Source organism: Rhinatrema bivittatum, chromosome 5 (assembly GCF_901001135.1).
Source record: "Rhinatrema bivittatum chromosome 5, aRhiBiv1.1, whole genome shotgun sequence".
NCBI lineage: Eukaryota > Metazoa > Chordata > Amphibia > Gymnophiona > Rhinatrematidae > Rhinatrema > Rhinatrema bivittatum.
The window spans coordinates 221108078-221133744 of record NC_042619.1 but is presented as its reverse complement, the minus strand read 5'-3'; the positions used below and the strand labels follow the sequence as shown (position 1 = coordinate 221133744).

Genomic DNA, 25667 nt, shown 5'->3' with positions numbered 1-25667 from the left:
AAAAAATTCAAAACTTTGCATACAATCCCAAAACTCTTTAACATTGTTAAAAAATTGATTTGTGAAAATAACTCATCCAACACCATTACCAATAACACTTCGTCAGGATCTTGCCAAATCTTTTAAAAACAAAATTTCTAATTTGATCGAAACCCTTGATAATGCAATAACTTGTAGGGTTTTATCTAGGAGAGATGTTAATATCTGGGCCAACTTCGAATCTGTCTTCATTGTAGCAATCGAAGGGTTAATAAAATCTCCTAACCCTGCTACTCATCCTTCCGATGAGATTCCCATTCTAACATTAAAAGAACTTTCGCAGACAATTGCCCCAGTGGTTACAGAAGTAGTTTAAAAAATGTATTTATTTTATTTAATGGTTTTATATACCGTTTTACCAACATTAAATGCTGACCAAAGCGGTTTACAATACTTCCAAACAAAAAATCACTAGAAGGATCGTTACCTGATTCTCTGAAACTAGCTATTATCAAACCTATTCTAAAAAAAAAAAGAACCTAGACCCTTTGATTTATAATAACTATCTCCCCCATCTCAAATTTATCCTTTTTCGACAAAATCCAACTCAGCACTGCTTCAGGAAGCACTTCAGTACAGAGACATTACTCCTCTCATTAACTGACACCATTATGAGAGGTTTTGATAACATACAGATATTTGCTCATACTACTTGATCTTTCGGCCACTTTTGACACAGTCTGCAGATGAGTTTTATGATTATCTGAAATTGGACTTTCCGGTTTAACTTTGAAAACAGTTAAAACCTTGGCTCTTTTGAGTAAGCCTATAAAGAGTGTACTTGCTAACTGAAAGCTTCTTGGTCATTCACATTACACAGTGTTTATTCCTGTTTTAAGGTATCATTTTAATCCATTCTATTTATAGTTTTATGATTTATTTATTAATCGCTTTTATGATTGAATTTTTTATACTTATCTTTCTATTTAGGAATTGCAGGGCTGGTTAATATTTTCATATGCTCTTTGTTCTTATTATGACTATTGTTTAAATTGAATATCATTATTGTACACTTATTTGTTTTACAGACTATTTTATTATGTTTGTGAACCGTTGTGGTGGCTCGTTCCAAACGACGGTATAAAAAAGTTTATAAATAAAATAAATAAATGAAATATTGAAACTAATCTAAAATGGCATAAAAGAAAAAATCGTAAAAAAAAGTTGTCTACCTCTTCTTTCAGTGTTATACGTTCTTTCATGCCCATCTTTTTAGATGTTTGGCATTTGTATACATTTCCAGGTGAGTTTTTGTATATACAACTTTCTTAGTAGTTAACTGGGATAATTTTTGGAATCTTAACTCGTGCTGTTCTTTACTCAAAAAGCACACGGGCTACTTTTGTCCTTCTTGGAACCTTTTTATTGAGATTCTCAAACTTCCCTATTTTAGTATTCTTCAAAGATACCTCTCTCTGAACCATGCACTGTTTGCTTTTTCCCCATATTCTAGTTTAAAAGTTGCTCTATTTCCTTTTTAAACATAAGTGGATCCCTCACTCTACAGTCAGTGTTTGCTCTTTTGGATGAATGTTTCAGTTCAGTGACCAATAAATATTTATGAAAATCTACATCCTGCTTGGCTGCTAGTTTGGATTCTTGCTCTGTGCTATTCTTTTTGTTTTTTTGACCCTGCAATTTTCTCCTGCTCCTTTATTCTTTTAGCTCATTCCGAGTAGAGGCCGGGATGTGACGACATGAGCCTTCATTTGTAGTTACCAAGGGATTTTTTTCTCTCTCATATATGTCTTTCCCAACTTGTATTCATTACAGCAGGGAGTCATGCACCAGGACGACTTCTGCCTCCCCGGGGGCTGTGATTCGCATTCCTCCTGAACTGTTTTTCTAGGTAGCCTCCATCATATATCAACCCTCAGTCTAAATGTGGTACAGACTAGTTTTTGTATGTTTTCTTTAAGTAACCGATAGCATTTACTGTTATGATGAAACGTTGAGACTATAAAGTAGCCATTCAAACTTTTTACCAGAAGCTTTCCTGTTTCTGTTGCAAAATATCTAGAGTTTGGAGGCTTTGGATCTGTAACTGGAAAAATTGAAACTGAAATCAAAATCAACCACGAAGGAGAAGTAAACCGTGCTCGTTACATGCCACAGAACCCCTGCATCATTGCGACAAAAACACCCTCATCTGACGTGCTGGTCTTTGATTACACCAAACATCCATCCAAGCCAGGTGGGTAATATTATCATTCCCAGTGACATTCTGGTATATTTCTGGAAAGTTGAGTATTAATGAACCTGTAGTAGGCCAATCACTTTTTTAGCTAGTAAAAATCCCTGGCTCTGGCATCATTCATCTTCTCCTAGGACAAGCAGGATGCTAGTCCTCTCACATGGTGACATCATCAGATGGAGCCTGGCACAGAAAACTAGAGCCATTATCTCGTGGTTGTGGAGCTCTGCTTTCTTCTGTCAGTTCTGACTTTGCCTGTTCCGGGGTTCCTCTTCTCCCTGCCTGGTAGTTAGGTGACGTGGTAAGCTTGGTTTCCCTTCTTTGCGGTTGATTCCCGGTGTCTCGCTCTGTGTCCACTGGGCACCGACCGCTTGACAGGTACTTTTTGCAATGGCGTCGTTTGGTTTTCGCCGGTGCCCCCAGTGTCCACGGACCACGTCCATCGTGGACCCACATGAAGTTTGTATCCTTTGCCTGGGGGCATCACATGTTGATCTTGGGGGGGGGGGGGTTTCGTTTGCGAACAGATGACACCCCCCCCCAAGGCATCACACCCGGTTGGACAAGATGTAAAAGCTCTTTGGTTCCAAAAATCTGAAACTTCGACTCCGGTATAGGGGATGTTGACTCCAAGAGGCCACGGGGAACCAATGGACACCGAGCCCTCGCTGTCCACTTCCCCGCTGGAGATCGGCAGTCATCGGTGTCTTCATGCTCCAGGACATTGGGATTGTCTCCATCCTCCTTGGCACTGGGGGAAAGACTGAGCTGAGCACCGAGGGAAGTCATGGAAGCATAGTCACTGGTTGCCATCTTTGTATGACACCGGACTCGGGCTGGCACTGGCACCAGCTGTGATGCCGCCCAATAGACCCTGCAGAGAGGAGGTACCAATCTCCCTCTGGATACTGATGGAGATCTGGTGATGCCTCCCCCTCCTCTGACCATTCTGTCCTCGGCGGGCTTCTAAGATGAGTTGGATCGTAGGGTGCAATTGTTGGTGCTCCAAGCCCTTCGGAGTATCGAGCTGCTGGCCCTGCCGGTTCTTCCACTGGCATTGAACCTGCACCCTGATGCTGGCAATGCTGCTGTAGTATCTCAATGTCCTCAGCATCCTCCCCATGCAGTAGCTGCCAGTGCTTGGGGGTCCATCGATGCCCCCACAGCTACCATTGCCTCCTCCGTCTGGAGCGATTCCCATTGTGGGTTCCTCTAAGGAAGAGGGCCTGGTGCAGCACGCGGCACCGCTGAGATACTTGGTTCCACGACCGGCATTCCCCAGTCCAGTTCTGGGTCCTTTGGGGGGCCTCAGTGCTCTCTAAGCCCAAACCGAAGGGCCTGGGCAGGGCCCCATCACTGGTGTCGCCGAGCGATCTCCGTGATGAAGATGCCCTCTATGACCCATGGGGGGGATGATACGTCCTAGTCTGACTCTGGGATCTCCCCTCAGACTAGTCTCCTCCAGAGGAGTGGCGCCAGTCCCTGCCTGAAGACAGTCTTTGTGGGTTTTGTCTGAGCCATGGCAGAAACCATTCTGTTCCAGCTTCTGACGGAAGAGGATGTGAGGCATAAGATGCTGGAGGTTCTCCAATTCGTTGATGCCCCTAAAGAAGTGGTAGCTGTTGTCAACAATGACATCTTCAAGGAACTACTCAAAATTTGGGAACACCCCGTATCCATGCGTCCAGTGAACAGGAAGGCAGATGCAGTCTACCTGGTGCAGCAGGCTTTGTGGGAGTTGACGCCTCTCAAACCCCATCAGTCTGTTGTGGTAAAATCTGCGCTCAAGAAGGCCAAGCATTGCTGTACCCATGCCTCCGCCCCTCCGGGCTGAGAGCACTGGATGCACTGGGCAGGAAGGTATTCTAGGGTGCCATGCTGATTGCCTGTATTGCTTCCTACTAGTTATATATGACGTAGTGTTCTTGGAATCTCTGGAAACATGTCCAGCAATTATCCAAGTGTCTGCCCCAGTAGCAACAGGATGCCTTTATGGCTATCAACCAACAAGGAAGCATGAGATGCGCTCCAACTACGACATATTCGAAACATCTGCTAGGATGGCACCAGCAGGCATTAGTGCCTGCAGAATGGCCTGGTTCCGAGCCTTGGATCCCTGGCCAGAAGTCCATGAGAAGCTTGCAGATCCTCCGATGCACGGGCGAGAACCTGTTCAGTGACGGTCAGAGATGCTGTGGCTCATTTGAAGGATCACCATAAGACTCTCCAGCATATGTTGGCCAGTGCATCAGACCCGCCATCCTCTGCCAAGAAATCCTTGCGACAAGGCTCACAAGAGGTACTTTTACCGCTAGAGGAAATATTATTATCCTCCGGCCTCCCATGCCCTTGTTCAGCGGATAAGTTCTAGGGGTTGCTGTAGACACCAGCGGATCCCCATGTTTCAGCCAGTGTCCCAGCTGAGCCCTGCTGTGGGGGAGCATAAGCCAGTTGACCATACCCTTGATGCCGAGCCCAGCTGCGGTTTTTTTTTTGTGATCCGTTGGTCCAGTGTCACCTTGGACCGGTGTGTCCTCCATTGTTGGTCCAGAGGATTAACTCAGTTTTCTGGGTGTTCCATGGACACTCCCCCATGCCCCTCTTGGGGTCTGTCCTCGCATCAGGAAATTAGTTGTCAAAGCTCTCCACCCTCATAATGGCCGGAGTAGTCTAACTTGTCCTGCTGCGGCAGCAAGGAGGGAGTTCTATTCTCTCTATTTCCTGATTCCAGGACACTGCCCTATTCTGGACCTGAGAAGTTTGAACCGGTTTCTGTAAAGAGGAAATTTCTAAATGATCTCTCTGGGCACCCTGATTCCCCTCCTGCAAGGGGAGGGGGGGGGGCTGGCTTTGCTTCCTCGATCTCAAGGATGCATACACCCACATTGAAATTTTTCCCCAGCCACAGGAAAAATCTTTGGTTTGTCATGGGTGAGAGGCATTTCCAAAACAGGTTGTTGCCATTCGGCCTAGCTTCACACCCCCGCCCCCCCCATACCTTCAAGTGCCTGGCAGCAGTGGGAACGCACCTCCGCCATCTAGGGGTGCGAGTGTTCCCCTACTTGGATGACTGGCTGGTCAGGAGCGACTCTCAGGTGGGGTCGTTTTGGTCTCTGCACTTGACCATTTGGATGTTGAGTCCCTTGGGTTTGTCAACTACCCGAAGTCCCATCTGACCCCGTCACTGCAGTTGAGCTTCATCAGTGCCCGGCTGGACATGACTCAGTCCAGAGCTTATATGCCCTATGATCGGGTGCTCACACTGGCATCTCTCGCGGGTCTGGTTCGCCGGAGCCGGCAGGTCTCCGCTCACCTCATGCTCTGCCTTCTGGGTCACATAGAAATGAAATGAAACACAGAAATGATGGCAGAAGAAGACCAATAGGCCCATCCAGTCTGCCCAGCAAGCGCTCTCACTTATTTTCCCATACCTTTCTGTTACCCTGACAGCTGAGTTCAGGGCCTTATTGGTAACTTTTTTATTCCAATTTCCTTCCACCCCCGCCATTGATGCAGAGAGCAGTGTTGGAGCTGCATCAAGTGAAGTATAAGGCTTAATGTTTGAGGGTAGTAACCTTCATATCGATAAGTTACCCCGATGTTTGTTTGTATACTCATACTGCTCAGATCAATGCCTTGTTAGATGTTGGCTGGATGTAAATCCTCTTTTCCTCGTTCCCCTCCTGCTGTTGTAGCAGAGAGCCACGCTGGATATGCATTCAAGGTGAAGTATCAGGCTTGATTGGTTTAGGGTAGTAACCATTAGGGATGTGAATCGTTTTTGAACGATTAAAATTATCGTCAGATAATTTTAAAATCGTCCAAAATCGTTAGAGTGCACAATACAATACAAATGCCCCCGATTTATCGTGAGGGGCATTTGTATTGTATCGTTAAATAGGGCGCGGAAAAACCGGCACACCAAAACAACCCTAAAACCCACCCCGACCCTTTAAAACAAATCCCCCACCCTCCCAAACCCAGGGCATACGGGCCGTATGACATAGTGAGGGCAAAGGTAGCGCCGGCGCCATTTTGAATATTGGCAATACGGCCCGCGTGCAGAAGGTCGCTCCTGGACCCCCACTGGACTTTTGGCAAGTCTTGTGGAGGTCAGGAGGCCCCCCCCAAGCTGGCCAAAAGTCCCTGGGGGTCCAGCGGGGGTCCGGGAGCGATCTCCTGCATGTGTGATGTCGGGAGCCAGGAACCAAAATGGCACCGGCGCTACCTTTGCCCTGTCACATAAGGGCAAAGGGCCACCAGTGCCATTTCTCTTAACGCAGCCGTGGCCAGAGAGCGGGAGATCGCGCCGGGACCCCCCCACTGGACCCCAGGTAATTTAAAACATTTTGGGGGGGTTCGGGAGGGTGGGGGATTTGTTTTAAAGGGTCGGGGTGGGTTTTAGGGTTGTTTTGGTGTGCCGGTTTTCCAGCCCTCCCCCGATTTACGATTTTTAACGATTTAAAAAAAAAACAAAACACGACTATCAGATTCCCCCCCCCCCAGCCAAAATCGATCGTTAAGGCGATCGATCACACGATTCACACCCCTAGTAACCATCGCAGCAAGCAAGCTACTCCCACGCTTATTTGTTTACCCAGACTGTGCAATTCAGTCCTTGTTGGTTGTTGCCTGAATGCAAATCCTCTTTTCCACATTTCCTCTTGCCATTAAAGTATAGAGCAATGTTGTAGTCGCATTAACCGTGTGAAAGTTTATTGAATAAGGGTATTAATCACCAGGTAGTAGCCGTCATCCCCGCAAGCCACCCCCATGCCTCTTCCCTTCATTCCCATCCTCTAGGCTTTATGGATCCACAGTCTTTATCCCACGCCCCTTTGAAATCCTTCACAGTTTTGGTCTTCAGTGTCCATGTTACACCTTTTGGCTTGTGTGCATATGCGCAGGGCTCAATGGACACTGTGGTCCCAGTGGTGGCAAGCCACTGAGGACCTCCACATGTGCATCCACATTACTCCGCTGGGTCAGGCCTCCTTGTCTTGGTGGGAGAGCATGCCCAATTTGGAACAGGGGGTTTCTTTCCAGTCTCTCCCTTCCCAGATTGTACTTGCCACGGATGCGTCGACCCTGGGGTGCCCACCTGGAGGGCCTCAGCTTGCAGGGCCTATGGTCTGCTGAGGAAGCTCAGTGTCAGATCAACTTCCTGGAGCTTCGAGTGATTCGTTATGTGCTGTAGGCATTCCGGGATCGCTTGTCCAACAAGGCGGTCTTGATCCATACCGACAACCAGGTGGCCATGTGGTACATCAACAAACAGGGAGGTACGGGATCATTTCTCCTATGTCTGGAAGCAGTTCAGATTTGGTAATGGGCATGCTGCTTCAAGCTATGGACCTTACAGGGACAGAGAATGTGGTGGCGGACCGCCACAGTCGGGCCTTCTAATCTCATGAGTGGTTCCTGAATCCGGCACTAGTGGACTGGATCTCCCGCCTCTGGGGAACCCCACACATGGATCTCTTCACCTCCCCCTTCAACAGCAAGGTGAAACAATTCTGTTCCCTGTACAGGGTGGATGACAAACCAGCCATGGACGCTTTTGCCTGCCATTTTGGCAGGGGCCTCCTGTACGCATATCCTCTGCTTCCTCTGGTGGTGATGTCCTGCCAGAGCTTCAGGAGTCAAGGGAACCATGATCCTCATAACACCTCATTGCCTGAGGCAGATTTGGTTCCCGCTTTTATGGAATCTCTCTATCAGGGACCAGTCAGTCTGGGGACTTCCTGGGACCTTGTCATGCCGGATCAGGGTAGGCTGTGCCATCTTACTTCAGGGTGTTGTCCCTAAAGGCCTGGATGTTGAGAGGCTGATCTTGCAGTCCCTTGACCTGTTGGAGGATGTTTCTCGTGTCCTGGTAGCCTCCGGGAAGCCTTCCACCAGGAAGTCTAATGGCCTTAAGTGGAGGAGGTTTGCTGTGTGGTGTTAGTCATGGGTTGGATCCATTCTCCTGCTCTATACTGAAACTGCTTAACTATTTGCTGCACCTGTCTGATGCTAGCTTAAAATCCAACTCCATCAGGGGGTGGATGGTTTGCCCATCTTTGTGCAACCTATAGTGGGACCCTTTATGCAGGGTCTGCTTCAGTTTGTCTCCTCTGTATACCCCTGCTGTGTCCTGGGACCTTAATTCATGAAGGATCCTTTTGAGCATCTGTGACCTGAAGTACCTGACCTGGGAAGTCATGTTCTGTCGCGGGCACTTCGTGCATGATTAGTGAGCTTCAGGCATTGGTGACGTATCCACCATACACACAGTTCTTTCATGATAGGGTAGTTTCTCCGTACACATCCTAAATTCCTGCGTAAGGTGGTGACGGATTTCCATCTTAAATAGTTATTCGTCCTGCCCATCTTTTTTCCCAGGCCTCTTTCACACCAGGGCGAACAAGCTCTGCACAGCTTGGATTGCAAGAGAGCCTTGGCCTTCTACCTTTAGCGGACAGTAGGCCACAGGCAGTCCACGCAACTCTTCATCTTGTTTGAGAAAGAGATTGGGAGCTGTGGTTGCCCAGCAAACCCTGTCTGTCTGGCTGGTGGATTGCATCTTTCTGCTATGCGCAAGCAGGACTGCAGCTTGGGGGTCATGTCAAAGCTCATGTCAGAACTATGGCGGCTTTGGAGGCCCACGTGCGGGTGGTCCTTATGTCTGAGATCTATAAGGCGGCGACATGGAGTTGCCTCCACTTTTGCTGATTACTACTGCTTGGACAGGGATGGCCGATACATAGTCCAATTGGCAAGTTAATCCACATCTGTGACACTGCAACAGAAAACCCAAGCACTGGCTCTAACATGGACGCATAAAAGTAAAGCAGAATTGCTTACCTTAACAGGTGTTCTAGGACAGCAGGATGTTAGTCCTCACACATGGGTGACGACATCAGATGGAGCCCAGCACAGAAAACTTATGCCAAAATTTCTAGAACTTTGATTGGCACACTAAGCATGCCCAGCATGCCACTATCCACATGACCACGTGGGGTCCCCCTTCGGTCTCATAACATTGTTTTATTTTTTTTGTAATTCTAACATAGGAGAAAACCAACTCTGTGGGGTGGCGGATGGGTTTCGTGAGGACTAACATCCTGCTGTCCTGAGAGAACATCTGTTACAGGTAAGCAGCTCTGCTTTCTCTTAGGACAAGCAGGATGGCAGTCCTCACAGCTGGGTGAATCCCTAGCCACAGGCTGTTCCCAAATGCAAGACCAACTTGTAACCAACCAGGTGCCAACAGGCACAACAGAGGTGCTGTTGGGAACAGAGAGACAGCCTGAATCCGAAAAATGGGCCCTAGGCAGGAATAGTTGGGTTCTATAGCTGGAAGAGATTCCGGAGGACAGATTGGCAGAAGAGTAGCAGAGTGAATGAGGCGTGGGGCTGCCAGCATTAGAGGTGAGTGGGGGAGTTTTTGTTTATAAATGGGTTACTGTGGACCATTCTTGTCTACATAGGTTGTGGTATGGGTTGGTGCTTTCCTAATATTAAGACCCTTTTTGTTGTGGAATTGGATACCTGTGTACCTGTTACATAATTCAGCAGCTTTATATAGGCCTATAGCTGTGCTATGCTGTGATTTAACTGCTTGATTTGTTCACTGGGGGAGAATTTTTTAGAATTGGAGCCCTTTGAATACTTTATAGCATTGACTTTGCTTGGAGGCCACCACTTTCACAGTGTAGTGAGCAGCAAGCTATCAAACTCTGCCATTTGTACACTTACCAGCTTGCAGAATTTTCTAGGTAGATGTCATATTAAATTGCAATCCCTTGTTAAATGCTCACTGCTAGACTCTGCAGAAACATGTTCTATTAAAGCAGTATTTTTCTATTAACTTGAAGATAAATTGCATAAGCACGATTGACTTTACATCATAGGATAGATTTACATGCAATTAATTCAAATCAGTAGGTTTTTGTAAACGACTTGTTCTTATGTCTCCCAGATCCAAGTGGAGAGTGTAACCCTGACCTTAGGTTAAGAGGTCATCAGAAGGAAGGTTATGGTCTATCATGGAACTCCAACCTGAGTGGACATCTCCTCAGCGCATCGGATGACCATGTAAGAGCCAGGTTGGAAGAAATAGATTGCGTGAAGAACATCCTAAGGCTATTCTAAAAAGCTTTTACCACTTAGATTTGAAATTCTAGACTGTCAAATGTACTCATTGTAACTAAATGTAGAGACTCATAGGGAACTAAACTACCTTAAATTTTCAAAGCATTTAAGGCACGGCTTTTAAAATGAGCCTTTCCTTAGAACATTGGGATGAGTTTAACCTTACTGTATTTGATGGACTTGTTTATATGTGTGTCTTTATACAATATATCAACATCAAAAAATTAAAATACTATTTTATTGTAGTTCACTTTGATTTTAATATGAAAGACAGTATATAAAATTAAACTAAACTGACATGGCTCTGATTGGGATTATAGACCTGTTAAATTAATCTCCATAATAAAATTTTGTTGAAAGTATTATCAAGAATGTAATTTCTTGGAGCAAAACAAAATTTATTGCTCCTCTCCTGGTCTTCCAGGTGTGTCTTATTCATATAAATTGAGGAAAAAATATTGTCTTGAAATAAGAGCCATAAAGTGAAAATATGAGTAAGGTGAACTAAATGCCTGCTTTTTGTGCTGGTATATACCAACGATTTTGTAGTACAAATTGTAGCATAATGAGTTTACTATCTTGTTGATGTTTCTAGGTAGTCTTATGTTTATATTTTTTAATGGAAAATTTTACCTGCCAACTGTTCAGATATTGATTGAATCTGCAAGGGTAAAACCTGGTTATTCTACACTGCATTTAGATATACCATGATGGTTTTATTTTTCCATTGATGTGGAAATTTGAGGCTGTGAGGGAGGTTGTTCTGATGGATGCTGATGCATTGTGGCTTACTGGGTAGGCATATCTGGATTTTTAAGCTGGTATTGTCATTTTGTCTATTAGCCACTTACTGAATCTGGTAGATTTTTGTGTATGCATTCACGATGTAAACCATGTAAATCTCTTCAGGTCTTAGAGTGGGATGATTCATAAATTGAATGATAAAGGATTCAGAGTGAATAATTCTCTTGTATATTTGGGCTAGTTGCTTTTTTTTTCATGATCTGACTGATATTGATTTAGCACTTTCTTAGCATTCAGACAGGTTAATCCACACCAGTGGGTTATGCACCTCTACTAGCAGATGGAGACTGAGCAAAGCTAATGTCACAGTATATATATATATATATATATATATATATATATATATATATATATATATATATATATATATATATATATATATATATAATATAGATATATATATATATATATATATATATCTATATATATATATATATCTATATATATATATATAGATATATATATATATCCCTACACTGACATCAGCCCGCCAGTATTCTGTCTCCAACAGATGGTGGACTTGTATACTGGGGATTGCTTAAAAAAAATGTAAGGCGACAGAAGGAAACTAATTCGCCCTGAGGGAGGGACCTTTATGGTCCCTCAGTCGAGTTTTCCTGAGGTGATATCTGTGGATCCTGCCCTCAGTAAGAGTACCTTGGTCTGGTAGCTGGGTTCCAGGGTGGACTTGTCTGTAGAGAGAAACAGCTGAGAGGCTAATGGGTGCAGGAAGCCGAGCGAGGCGGTGAAGGCTTTTGCCCCCTCCATCCACAGCCGGAGACTGACTCTGTACTCGGCCGGATTGGGCTGAGCTCAGGTAAAGAGTAAATATATAAAAATAAGAAAAAGGGGAGTTAATTTTAGGGATTCCATTCCCCTTCTGGTCTTCGAGCTCTGTGCTGCGATCTGACATCCGTTCCTGTCTCCGGGGGAGCTTGGGGAGTCATGGCAGTGTGGCGGTTTGAGCAGCCATTTTGGCTAGGCCCCATTCTCAGGCTTCGCTTAGATGTATCATGGTAGGCCACGGTGGTGTTCGCGTGCTTTTCTATGTACACATCTGCCGCAAAATGGTGTCTGTCGCTTAGGTGGGCACCTACCTGGACTGCTTATTGGGTGCCTACATTTTGTGTGCTTATCGGATAGAACTTTTTTTTTTGTTTTGTTTTTTGGGTGGTGGATTTTTTTTTTTTTTTTTGGATCGTTCTGTCCAGGCTCGCTTGTGCAGGCATGCAGCTGGGCGCACAATTGTCAGATGCTTTTGGGAGCATGCTGCTAGTGGGTGTTTATCCATGGCACTGGTAGCAAAGAAGCCTAAGCGCTTTGCCCTTTGTGCTGCTTGCCATATTCAGGCATCACAGCCTGGCATCCCCTCTAACTTGTCAGTGCTGCTTGGAGGTTCAGGGAGAGTTGTCTTCGACTGATTTTGCTAAGCCTAGGCCCTTCCCAGCGTGATTCGGGAATGGGATTGGAGGGGGAACTGCCAGAGGTTTCGCCTAGTTTTGGGGATCCCCTAATTGGTTCATTAGCAGGGAAGACAACTCAGTGGGCATAGGACCGATGCCCTCTGGTTTTGGTATGGATTCTTCTGCCTTTTCTTGGGTGGAATTTTTTTTTTTCAAGGGCTGCAGTCTTTCAGACACAGTCGGCAGCCCTGGTCAAACCTAAAAGTTCAAGATAACAAGCTGCGGATTCCCGCATGCTTGGTGCCTCGGGTGAGCATCAGAGTATGTCTAGACCTGCTGCGGGTCACCCTGAGAGGGTCCCAGATGGAATGGGATGATTAAGGTGATCCTTACTCTGTGGAGGATGGGAAAATTCCTCTGGTGATGGAGCCAAATAGAACAGTGTTGTGTTTCTTTTATAGAGAGATGAATTACAGACTCTGATCTTCTAGATATTGAAGGTGCTGATTCTATGTCTGAGCCAAAGAAAAATCCCATTTTAATTTCTTTGCGTAAAGTATCATGTTTCTTCCCATTATGGATGCTATTCAAGAATTGATTGATCTTGAATGGGAACCCCGGCAGCTAATTTTAAAGGGGGACGAGCCATGGAAGTTCTGGATCCAGCGGCAAGAGAGCTGTTCTTTCTGAAAGTGGATGCACTGTTGTGTGCTGTCACTAAGTGGATGACTATCCCTGTAAAAGGGGGAGCAGCATTGAAGGATGCCCAGGATAGGAGAATTGAGGCTATCCTTATGCAGGCTTTTGAGGCGATGGCAATGAATTTGCAGATAGTCTCTTGCAGCTCTCTGGTAGCTTGCACTTGCTTCTCTCTCTGGAAGTTGAATCTGGTTTGAATTCCAGGGTAGTGATGGAATTGGCAGCCACCTTTTTTGGCAGATGTGGGCTGCGACCTGGTCTGCACTTCAACCAGAGGAGTGGCTTCAGTGATAGTGACCAGGTGTCGGCTATGGCTGAAGAATTGGTCGGCCGATAAAAATTTCAAAGTCTGGTCTTATGAAATTTCCCTTTAAAAGATCACTCTTATTTGGGAGTGAGTTGGAAAAAATGGCCAATAAATGGGGTGAGTCCCAGGTTCCTCAAAGCAAGCGCCATGCTTGTTCGACCTGAGAGGTTGTGCTAGGGGTTTCAAATGCTTTTGATCCTACAGAGGAGCGGCTTCTCAGAGGGCTCGACCTTTGGGTAGGTCTTGGTCCTTTTGTCCCAGGCAGCCCAGATGGGGTGTAGGCTCGAGTGGTTAGTGCCTCCCGACCCTCCTCAATGAAGATGCGCCGACTCACCACCAGGGACAGGAGATGGGGGTTGCCTCTTCTATTTGAGGTGAGTCAAAATCATGTCAGACCAGTGGGTTTTAGAGGTGAAAGGAGATGGCTATGTTCTGGAGTTTCTCAGTGTTCCTCAGGATGTTTTCATGGAGTCTCCCTGCAGCTCTCCGCAGAAGAGACAGGCAGTGGAGTGTACATTGTCAAGGCTCCTCAGCCTGTGGGCTTTGATCCCAGTGCCCATGTCACAAGTAAATAAGGGCTGATATTCCATTTATTTCATTGTACCTAAGAAGGTGGGTTCCTTTTGCCCCATCTTGGATCTCAAGGGAGTCGACGGTCATTTGCGAGTGATTCGTTTCTGCATAGAAACTTTATGCACAATGATATTGGCAGTTCAGTTGGAGTGTCTTACATTTCTGAATTTGTCAGAGGCATACTTGCATATTCCCATCCAGCTGGAGCATCGACTGTTCTGCGTTTTGCTGTTTTGGGGTGACATCAGTTTCAAGCACTACCCTTCTGCTTGGCCACTGCACCCAGAACCTTCTCCAAGCAGCAGTGTTGAAAGAGGATGGCATTCTGGCCCACCCCTACTTAGACAATTGGCTAAATCAGGCCAAAAGTATGAAAGAGCCTTCAGGTCTCACACAAGGTGATCTCCTCCTTGCTACAGGAACATAAGAACATAAATAGCCATACTGGGTCAGACCAAGGGTCCATCAAGCCCAGTTCACTTAGAGAATAGCCACTGCCATTAGCAATGGTTACATGGAATAGACTTAGTTTTTGGGTACTTGCCAGGTTCTTATGGCCTGGATTGGCCACTGTTGGAAACAGGATGCTGGGCTTGATGGACCCTTGGTCTGACCCAGTATGGCATTTTCTTATGTTCTTATGTTCATCCTGTTTCCAACAGTGGCCAAACCAGGCTACAAGAACCTACCCAAACACTAAGAAGATCCCATGCTACTGATGCCAGTAGTAGCAGAGGCCATTCCCTAAGTCAACTTGATTAATAGCAGTTAATGGACTTCTCCTCTAAGAACTTATCCATATCTTTTTTTTTTTTTTAAACCAGCTACATTAACTGCACTAATCACATCCTCTGGCAACAAATTCCAGAGTTTAATTTGCACTGAGTGAGAGACTTTTCTCAGACTAGTTTTAAATGTGCTACTTGCTAACTTCATGGAATGCCTCCTAGTCCTTCAGTTATCTGAAAGTGTAAATAACCGACTTACATCTACCCGTTCTAGACCTTTCATGATTTTAAAGTCCTCTATCATATCTCCCCTCAGCTGTCTCTTCTCCAAGCTGAACAGCCCTAATCTCCTTAGCCTTTCCTCATAGGGGAGCTGTTCCATCCCCTTTATAATTTTGGTTGCCCTTCTCTGAACCTTTTCCAGGGCAACTATATCTTTTTTGAGCTATGGTGACCAGAACTGTACACAGTACTCAAGATGCAGTCTCACCATAGAGTAATATAGAGACATGATATTTTCCATTTAATTCACAATTCCCTTACTAATAATTCCTAGTGTTTGCTTTTTTGACTGCTGCAGTACACTGAGCTGATGATTTCAATGTAGGAGCTAGATTGAGTGGTGAATTTGGCCAAGAGCAATCTTTAGCCATCCCAGACACTGTAGTATTTCTGTATTTGTTTCAACATGAGGCAAGGCAGGGTGTTCCTACCAGAGAGCTGCATTCAGAAACTGATGACGCAGGTGTAGCTGTTGACAAACAATATGCCTGAAGGTATGGTCTTACTTACAGGTGCTGGGTTGATGGCAGTCACCTTAGAGGTAGTTCTGTGGGCAAGAGCACATATGCGTCCTCTTTGGCACACATTGTTTGCACATTGGAGTCCACATTGTCAGAATTACTCGATATGGCTTCACTTACCAGTAGAGGTCAGCATCCAAATGCAGTGGTGGTTGCAAGCAGATCAACTAAGGAAGGGTGTTCCCCCTTCAGACACTGGACTGGCTAATACTCGTGGCTTGATGTGAGCCTCCAGGGATGTGGGGCTCACTGTCAGGAATTGACAATGCTGGAGTACAGAAGAATCTCCATGGAGCATCAATCAGCTGGAAGCCCATGCTGTTTGGTTCCTGACTTGGTTGGCATGCTTGTGATTCATCGACTGCTTACAGGGTCGAGCGGTCCGAATGTCAAGACAGTGTGGCAACAGTGGCTTACTTCAATCGCCAGGGAGGAACCAAGAGCCCAGCAAGTGTCACAGGAAATAGCCCAACTCATGAAATGTGCGGAAGTACATCTTTAGGAGATCTTGGCCTCGCACATTGCAGGAAAAGACAATGTAAGAGTTCACTTTCTCAGTAGACAGTCTGGATCCAGGAGAATGGGAAATGTCAAACAAAGCATTCAGTGGACCGCTGGAGCCTCCCATTTCTAGACTTGCTGGCGACATCTTTTTCAGTCACAGCATAGATCTGAAGTCTTTGGGCATTGATGCCCTCATGCATGAGTGGCCGGAAGGCAAGCTTCTGTATGCTTTTCCCTGTGGCCCATGTTGGGCAGAGTGATTCAGAAGATCGAGAGATACAAAGGGGATGGTGCTTCTGGTGGTGCCAGGAGGCTGTGATATGCAAATCTACGGAGGCTCCTGGTGGACTTTTCTCTCCAGTTACCGGTCCACAGGGACTTGCTGCGGCAGGGGCTTATTCTGCAAGAATATCCGACTCTATTTTGTCTTGCAGTATGGCCCTTGTCAGGGTTCTGTTTCTGAAGTGTGGATATTCCGCTGCTGTGATTTCCAACTTTCTTCGATGGTTTACTGTAAACCGCCTAGATGGTCCGACTCTGACCATTTCGCGGTATTTAAAAACTTTTAAAATAAAATAAAATGTCGGTGCAGGGGTATATGTACCGTGACATCAGCTTTGCTCAGTCTCCAACTGCTGGTAGAGGTGCATAACCCACTGATGTGGATTAACCTGTCTTCATTAAAGAAAAGGAAATTATTAGGTAAGTAGTAATTTATCCTTGCCCATTGGTATCCTAGAGAGAAAAATTATGGTAAACCAAATAGTAAAAAAAAAGCTGATATTTAAGCAGGATGGGGCAGAGGGGTTGACCAGGCACAGGGTGCGATTTTTCTTTGCTTGAATCATTGAGATTACTTGTAGCTCTGACTAGAGGACAAACTTTGGACATCAGGTTTTGAGAGTTTGGGAAAAACTTTGCTGCTCTGTGGTCACAGTCATGGTAATCCTCACTTCTGCTGTAAGGAAGTGTACTTGTAACCAATGGTTGGAAAAATCCTAAACACCAGTTTTCAAACTGGTTCCTGCTGCTGGAGTCTGGGCCTGTAAAGAGCCACCACTGCAGGATGTGTGCTTCCCACTGTCTGTCCAGAAGTGCAGAGGTTGGGTAAGGGGGTAGAGGTAAGGGGGCATCAGAAGAATCTAGCAGGAGTAGGAGAAGCTGTGGGGGACAGTAAAGAAAAACAAATATGAATAAAATATCTAGGGATTTTGTGGGGAGGAGAAAATTACAAGAGACATTTTTCACCCTGGCTCCTGAAACGTTTGGCTGGATCCCAGGTTTTCAAATACTTATAAGCCATTCTGGGAAAAATCAGCAGAACATGTGTGTGGTTTTTTTTTTTTTTTTTTTAAAGCTTTACTGGAATTCCTCTTTTGCCAACAGACTGTTTGTTTATGGGACATAAGTGCAGGACCAAAAGAGGGCAAGGTTATTGATGCCAAAGCGATCTTCACAGGCCACTCTGCTGTCGTTGAGGATGTGGCCTGGCATCTGCTTCATGAATCCTTGTTTGGATCTGTTGCTGACGATCAGAAACTTATGATGTAAGCTACAGAAAAATTCCTTCACTAATTTATTTTTAATTACCTTGGGTGATTCATTGGGACTTGGAAGTTGTGTTAAGCACTGGTGTAGCTAATGGGAGCCAGCAGAACTGTAGATAACTGGACTATATAGCTACCATTACATTAGTACCATCAATAGTATAGATCAGGGACACGCTGAGACATGGCTTGCTGAATAGTAGATATTCACTTGTTAGAAGTGTGTGAAATATATATATTTTTTTCCCCAGCAGTTTCCTCCAGTCTTGAAAGGCAATATATTAGCATCGGTAAACTAAATTTCTTTATCTGTCCCCAGACCAGTCCAGATGACTGGGGTTTTTCCTCCTACCAACATTGACGCAGAAAAGAAAAGCTTTACTGTACTGCTGGTACATAAGATGCTGTGCTACCTGCAGTCTCTCAATACTCTTTCTCCCAGGATAAGCAGGATGGTAGTCCTCATTTATGGTGACATCATCAGACGGTGCCCTGTCATGGAATACTTTTGTCAGTTTCTAGAACTTTGACTGGCACACAGAGCATGCCATAATCCCTGTGGCTACAGGGTTCTCCCTTCAGTCTCCTTTTTTTTTTTCCCATGCTGCAGTTTGCCTCGCGGTTAGGAGCTCTGAGATTTCTCTCACCTTTTTTCCTCATGGAAAAACTTGAAGTTTACTTCGTTAAAAGTTCCCTAATAGGGGTCTCCCATCGCGCTCCGTTCCCTCTGGCGCTCGGTGAGTACTTTTCCCATGTCTCCGGTCAGTTCCTGCCGCCTTGCCATTCAGTTCCTGCAGGTCACCGACCATTTTGCTCCCTTTTTTTTATTGGCATGGCGACCAGGTTCAGAAAGTGCCCAGAGTGTCCGCGAACAATGTCCATCACGGACCCTCACACTGTGTGTGTGTTCTGTGCCTGGGCCCATCGCACGATGTCCGCCGGTGTCCCAATTGCGCCCAAATGACTCCAAAAGGCAGTCGTGCCCGTCTTGATAAGATGGAGACTCTCTTTAAAGTAAAGTTAACTCCATCGACTTCTGCCCACTGGTGATTAAAGGTCCTTCCACCGACAAACCTCGCCAGGAGCAGCAGGGAGATGGTGACAGTCTGTCACCGACGCCATCCAGGACATTGGTAGCGTCATCCTTTGTGCTGGGGAAAGACCGGACTGAGCACTGAGGGAAGCATCGTCACCAGCACCAAAGCGATGCCATGCTCTGTGCTGGCACAGACATCGCAGCGGCATCGAAGACCATTGAGCCGCCTTCGAAGAGGGCCTGGGGAGAGGAGCCCCCATCCTCCTCTGCATCTGAGACCCCGAGGCGTTCCCCACCGACATCGGTGCCGGGTACTGAGCCTCCACAAATTCCTGTGGAAGGGCCAGTAATGCCTAGCCTGCCTCCCCCTGTAGCTGCGCTATCCACACCAGCTTTCAGGGAGGAACTGGACATCCTTCTCCTTCAGGCAGTCCTCGATGCCTTCTGAAACCTGCAACCGCCATCGATGCCGGCCCCCATACCGGCACCGATCCCAGAACCATCGATGTTTGCACTGTTGCTGGACTGATTCGATACCCTCATCGGTGCTTTCCCGAGTCGGCCATCAAGACCTCCGCAGCTCCCAATACCTATTCTGGGCTCCTCTGAGGAAGATGACACTTCCAGTCTGACTCCAGGTTCATTGGGGCTTTCGGGACCTAAACATCCACCGATCCCCTCGATGCCATAGATTCCATCAATGCCAGTACACCCTCCATTGAAGCCATCGAGGCCTCCATTGATGCCCATGCGCCCTGGAATGTTGGACATTCTCCCTCCTTTAGGATCTCAAACACATGAAACTCCCTATGACCCATGGGAGGATGTGGTCACAGATACCTCTGTGTCAGAGGACTTTCTCTCAGAGCCTTCTCCTCCAGAGGAAAGACAATGTCTTCTCCAGAAGATCTTTCCTTCACCAACTTTATCAAGGAAGACCGAGACCATCAAGGAAGACCGAGACCATCCCCTTCAACCTAGTGACTGAAGAGGACACCCATCACAAGACCTTGGAGGTTCTGCGGCTTGTTGATGCCCCCAAGCAAATTATGGTCATTCCAGTGCATGATGTCCTGTTGGATCTCCCACACCGCCTATGGGAGCATCCTGGCACTGTTCCACCAGTCAACAGGAAAACAGATGCAACATGCCCCAGGCTTTCAGAAAACACAACTGCCTCATCAATCTGTTGTGGTGGAATCTGCACAGAAGAAAGCTAAACGATTACGTTCGCATTCCTCAGCTACCCCTAGTAAAGACCAGAAGTTCCTAGATGGACTGGGTCGAAAAATCTTCCAAGGCTCAATGTTGGTATCCCGTATAGCCGCCTACCAACTGTATATGACCCAGTACCAAAGAAATCTTTGGAAGCAAGTCCAAGATTTCGCGGACTCCTTGCCTCAACAGCAGCAAGAAAGCCTGACTGCCATCATCCACAAGGGGTTCGAAGCAGGGAAGCATGAGCAGCATATGACTCCTTCGAGACTGCATCCTGGTTGTCAGCAACAGGAATCAGTGCTAGAAGGATGGGCCTGGCTGAAATCTTGGACTTCAGGCTTAAATCAGAAGCTAAGCTTGCTGATCTCCCGTGCACTGTAGACAATCTCTTCGGAGATAATACAGGACGCAGTGACTCAGTTGAAGGACCACCATGAAGACCCTACGTCAGTTGTCTACAGTCACTATGGACGCTCCCTCCTCATCCCACAAAAGCATAAGAAGGAACCCCACGCAAATACTATCCTCCTGCATCTCGAGCGAAACCAGCCAGAGTCCCTCAGAGAGGACATGCATGCCAGCCCAAAGCGCCCAGAGCACAACCAGCCCCACAAGCTGGTCCAGCCTCCGGATTATGATTTTTCTAGAGAACAGTGGCACTTGTCAATGAACCCAAACCCAGAAATACCCATAGGAGGCCAATTGTGCTACTTCAAACACAACTGGCATCTCATAACAGATTAATGGGTAATATCCATCATAGCCCAGGGATACCATTTAAACTTCCTCCCAGTACCCCCGAACTCTCCACCCAATCCACTGGGCTCGAAAAGACCACATATTGCTTCTAGTCAGAACTTTCCACCCTTCTGCGAACCAGGGCTGTAGAAGGCATCCCTCTGACACAAAGGGGCAGAGGGTTCTACTCGCACTATTTTCTGATTCCAAAAAAATTGGGCGGTCTCCACCCCATCTTAGACCTCCACAATCTCAACAAATTTCTTCAAAAAGAAAAATTCAGGATGGTGTCTCTCAGCACCATGCTTCCCCTACTACAACAAGAAGATTGGCTCTGTTCTCTGGAACTTCAGGACACCTACGCGCACATCGCCATATTCCCACATCACCGCAAATACCTGCGCTTCATAGTGGGTCACAAACATTTTCAATACAGAGTTCTGCCATTCGGTCTAGCCTCAGCGCCTCGAGTGTTTACAAAATGCCTAGCAGTAGCTGCCGCACATCTACACAGAAGGCACCGTCCACATGTTTCCTTACCTGGACGACTGGCTAATAGAGTCGATCCAAGCAAGGAGCTCTCAACTCTCTAAAGCTCACTATGAATCTTCTACACGTGCTAGGATTTCTGATCAAGTACCAGAAATCCCACTTGAATCCATCTCACCTCCTTATCTTCATCGGAGCAGATTTGGACACCACAGTTGCAAAGGCCTTCCTGCCCAACGACTGTGCAGACATACTCTCCAAACTGATTACATCTCTGTGCACATACAAAACAGCCTCAGCCCATCAATTCCTCACGTTGCTGGGCCACATGGCTTCCATGGTCCACGTCACTCCTATGGCCAGGCTAGCCATGCGAATAACTGAATGGACTTTGAAATCTCAGTGGCTCCAAGCCACTCAACCTCTTTCATCCCTGATCCATGTAACCGACCAGCTGCATCTGTCACTTCTCTGGCGGACAAATAGAGCCAACTTGCAGACAGGTCTACGCTTCCAGCAACTAGTTCCTTGAGTGATCTTAACCACAGATGCATCCAACTTGGATTGGGGAGCTCATGTCAACAACCTTCAAACTCAAGGTACTTGGACACAACTCGAAGCAAGGTCTCAAATCAACTTATAGAGCTTCAAGTCATCCGTTATACTCTATATGCGTTCAAGGACTGCCTTTCACACAAGACTGTTCTCATACAGACAACACAGTTGCAATGTGGTTCTTGAATAAACAGGGAGGCACAGGCTCTTATCTGCTCTGCCAAGAAGCTACGCAGATCTGAGCCTGGGCCCTTGTACACTCCATGCATCTCTGGGCCACTTATCTAGCAGGCATACAGAACATAGTAGCAGATCACCTCAGTCAATATTTCCATCCCCACGAGTAGTCTCTGAATCCCTGTGTAGCGAGCAAAATCTTCCAATGCTGGGGTCAACCAACCATCGACCTCTTTGCATCCAAACTGAATCACCAAGTGGACAGATTCTGCTCCCTGCACAGGCAACAAAACACGTTAGCCTCACCCCTGGAACACAGGCCTCCTATACACGTATCCTCCAATACCACTAATAGCCAAAACTTTCGTGAAGCTGCAACGGGACAAGGGATCAATGATACTCATAGCCCCGTACTGGCCTTGACAAGTATGGTTTCCCATCTTCTCGATCTCTCCATCCGAGCACCCATTCGTCTGGGCACAGCGCCCAATCTCATAACTCAAAACCACGGCATGTTATGCCACCCAAACCTTCAGACCCTATCCCTCATAGCCTGGATGTTGAAAGCCTGATCCTACAACCGCTCAGTCTTTCGACTAAGGTTTCTCAAGTGCTTGTAGCTTCAAGAAAGCCTTCCACATGGAATCTTACCTTTCTAAGTGGAGTAGATTTACCATGTGGTGCACGCAAAAAGGTATTGACCCCTTTTCCTGCACCACTCCATCTCTATTAAACTATCTCTGGCACCTTTCAGACTCTGGTCTCCAGACTTCCTTGGTATGGGTACACCTCAGTGCCATCTCAGCGTACCACAAAGGAGTAGGGGATGCCTCGATAACAGTACAACCCCTTGTGAGTCGGTTTATGAAGGGCCTACTACAACTTAAGCCCCCTTTACGGCCACCAGTTACCGCATGGGACCTAAACGTAGTAGTTACTAGACTCATGCATTCTCCGTTTTATTATCACAGGAGTGCAAAGGCTCAATTTCTTACATGGAAAATTCTTTTCCTAGTAGCCATTACATATGCTCGAAGGGTCAGTGAGTTACAAGCCCTTGTAACATACACACCCTATACAAGGTTCCTCCATGACCAAGTGGTCCTCCATACTCACCCTAAATTCCTTCCCAAGGTGGTAACAGACTTTCACCTAATCAATCTATAGTCTTGCCCACCAGGACGAGAGAGGTTTACACACCTTGTACTGTAAACGTGTACTTGCATTTTACCTAGACCGCACTGCAGTCCATAGGAAATCCACCCAACTCTGTTTCTTTCGATTAAAAACAAACCGGGAGTTGAGTGGGCAATCAATCTCTCCAACTGGCTAGCAGACTGTATCGAATTCTGCGATGAGAAAGCAGGCCTTCCCCCTTCAGGGATGAGTGAAGGCGCACTCAGTAAGAGCCATGGCAACGTCAATAGCACACTATCATTCAGTACCGATTTGCTGAGATCTGTAAGGTTGCAACATGGAGCGCTCTCCACACATTTGCAGCACATTACTGCCTGGACAAGGAAGGATGTCAAGACTCTGCCTTTGGCCAGTCCGTCTTGAAAAATATATTTCCAGTATAATCCCAACTCCTTACACATCCACCTGCTGAGATTTTCAGGCTGCCTTATTTTTTACCAACAGTACACCAGTTGTGCGTATTGTACAAGTTGTACGCTGTTGGTCCAAATATGAGTCAGCCTGTAGCTTGCTAATCACCCATATGTGAGGACTATCATCCTGCTTGTCTTGGGAGAAAGAGATGCTTACCTGTAGCAGGTGTTCTCCCAGGACAGCAGGATGTAGTCCTCACGAAACCCACCTGCCACCCCGCTACAAACGAGAACCACATATAACTTGTAATTGAAGAGATCAAGACATATAGCTACATAAAACATAAAAACCTACTTTTTTAATGAAAACAAAATACAAAAAAATTTTTTGGAAATTTGAATAAACAAAAAGAGGGTTTTATGACCTGTGATTGCACTTACTGGTTTTCTAAAAATCCGACTATAACAAATTTAGTCGGTGCCAGTGCTGAGGTCTTTTCCTCTCCGACATAAATATTCATATATCTTGAATTGCTATAAATCAATAAACAGCAATGCGTTTTTTGTTGCACCAGCTGGTTTTTCTGTATTGTTCAATAAGATATTGGTGTATCCCTTTTTTGTAATTGCTTTCTTTTTGGGGGTGCCACTCTTTTCAATAAAAAATTATTTTAAAAAATTTGCAGTGTTAAAGGAGAAGGGAGCCAGCTGAGGGTGCAGCAGATCTCAAATCCAGCCAAGGAGGGGGCCTTGATTCAGGGGTTCTGTCTGTGGTAACGATGGCTAAAGGGCCGCTGCTTGTTTGTCACAGTAAAAGGGTGAAAGGCCTACTGAAGTTTGCAGCGTTCAGGCTTATTTTTTGCGTGCTGCTGAGGAAATGGCTCTCCCACCGAGTGCAAGAAGCAGCGCATTGCTTGCGGGGACTGCAGAGTGAAAGTGATTGCCTCTGGTTGTGTGTATGGTGGCAAGAACTGTGTGGGAGCCTCCAGTTCTGCTGCGAAAAAACAGCAAATGCTTGGTGCAGAGGTTGGCAGTGCTGGGGACCGGGACCTCTGCAACACGGGAACTGTGGCCATTTTGGCATCTGCTCTCACAGTACAGGAGATTGCTGTGGAGGGAGCTGCTACTCCTCACTATCCCCTATAGTAGAAGCTTCATACAGTACCTGGGATATTTCAGGGGGACTCCCGAGTTACTGGACATGGATTCAGATTCTGATGAAGTTTTTTTTTTTTTTTTTTAACCAGAGTTTGTATTAATGCACAAGGCCTTTTTAGTTGGGGGGGGGAAAAAGGGCTGGTGTGAAATGTCTTTCCCTGAAGGAGAACCCTCAGGGGGAATCTATGGTTCCATCCTGGCTAAAAAATAGGAAGCAGATTACTGAACCAGATTCTGATCTGGAGTCGGGAGCTGCAGAAGGGGGAGGGGGTGTTTCCTTTTTAGATGGACCTCCCTGTGGATAAGGGTGGGGATATGGAACCCTTGGAAGAGGGTAAAATCCGTGTGATAGATGGGGATAATCTGAGCATTGTCTTTTTCAGAGCGAGAAGTTACACAATACGATTTAAGTCCTAGGGGAATTTGGGATAAGAGTTGGTGGAGTCGGAACATGTAGGAGAAGATCCAATATTGGAAGGGCTTAAGCTTTTCCCTTCAATTGGACAGTTAAGGCCCTGGTGTTTAGGGAATGGGATACTCCAGTATCTGGTTTAAAGGTGGGCAGAGCCATGGCAAAGCTATATCCTTTGCCAGAGAATGCTTTGGAGCTCTTCAAGCTGCCCAAGGTGGATGCCTTAGTTTCAGCCGTTGCTAAGAAGACTGCTATCCAGGTCGAAGGCTGTGAGGCCCTCAGAGATTCCAAGGATGGTAAGATGGCGCTTTATCTTAAGATGTTTGAGGTGTCTGCCTTGGAGATCTGGGTGGTGGTTTGTAGTAGTTTCATGATCTAAGCCTGTTTATACTGGGGGCAACAGATTGCAGTGGTGAATTCTAAGGAATCTCTCTCTGAGACAGAGGCAGAATGTTTGGATGCTGTGTCCACCTTTTATAGTGGATGCCTTATATGATTTGCTTCTTTTGTCAGCTAGCAATGTGATTTTGACTAGGTGGATTCTCTGCATGTATAATTGGGCAGCTTGATATATGATTAAATTCGCAGCTCAGTGAT

General features: G+C 46.2%; 1 protein-coding gene across 1 annotated transcript in view; it reads left to right on the top strand.

The window, feature by feature from the left end:
* Positions 1–25667, top strand: part of RBBP7 (RB binding protein 7, chromatin remodeling factor) — an 83109-nt gene that overhangs the window by 25121 nt on the left and 32321 nt on the right. The window contains exons 4-6 of the mRNA XM_029603294.1: positions 2060–2233; positions 10197–10312; positions 17577–17737. Coding sequence (XP_029459154.1) covers positions 2060–2233; positions 10197–10312; positions 17577–17737 — 451 coding nt within the window. The remainder of the gene's footprint in view (positions 1–2059; positions 2234–10196; positions 10313–17576; positions 17738–25667) is intronic.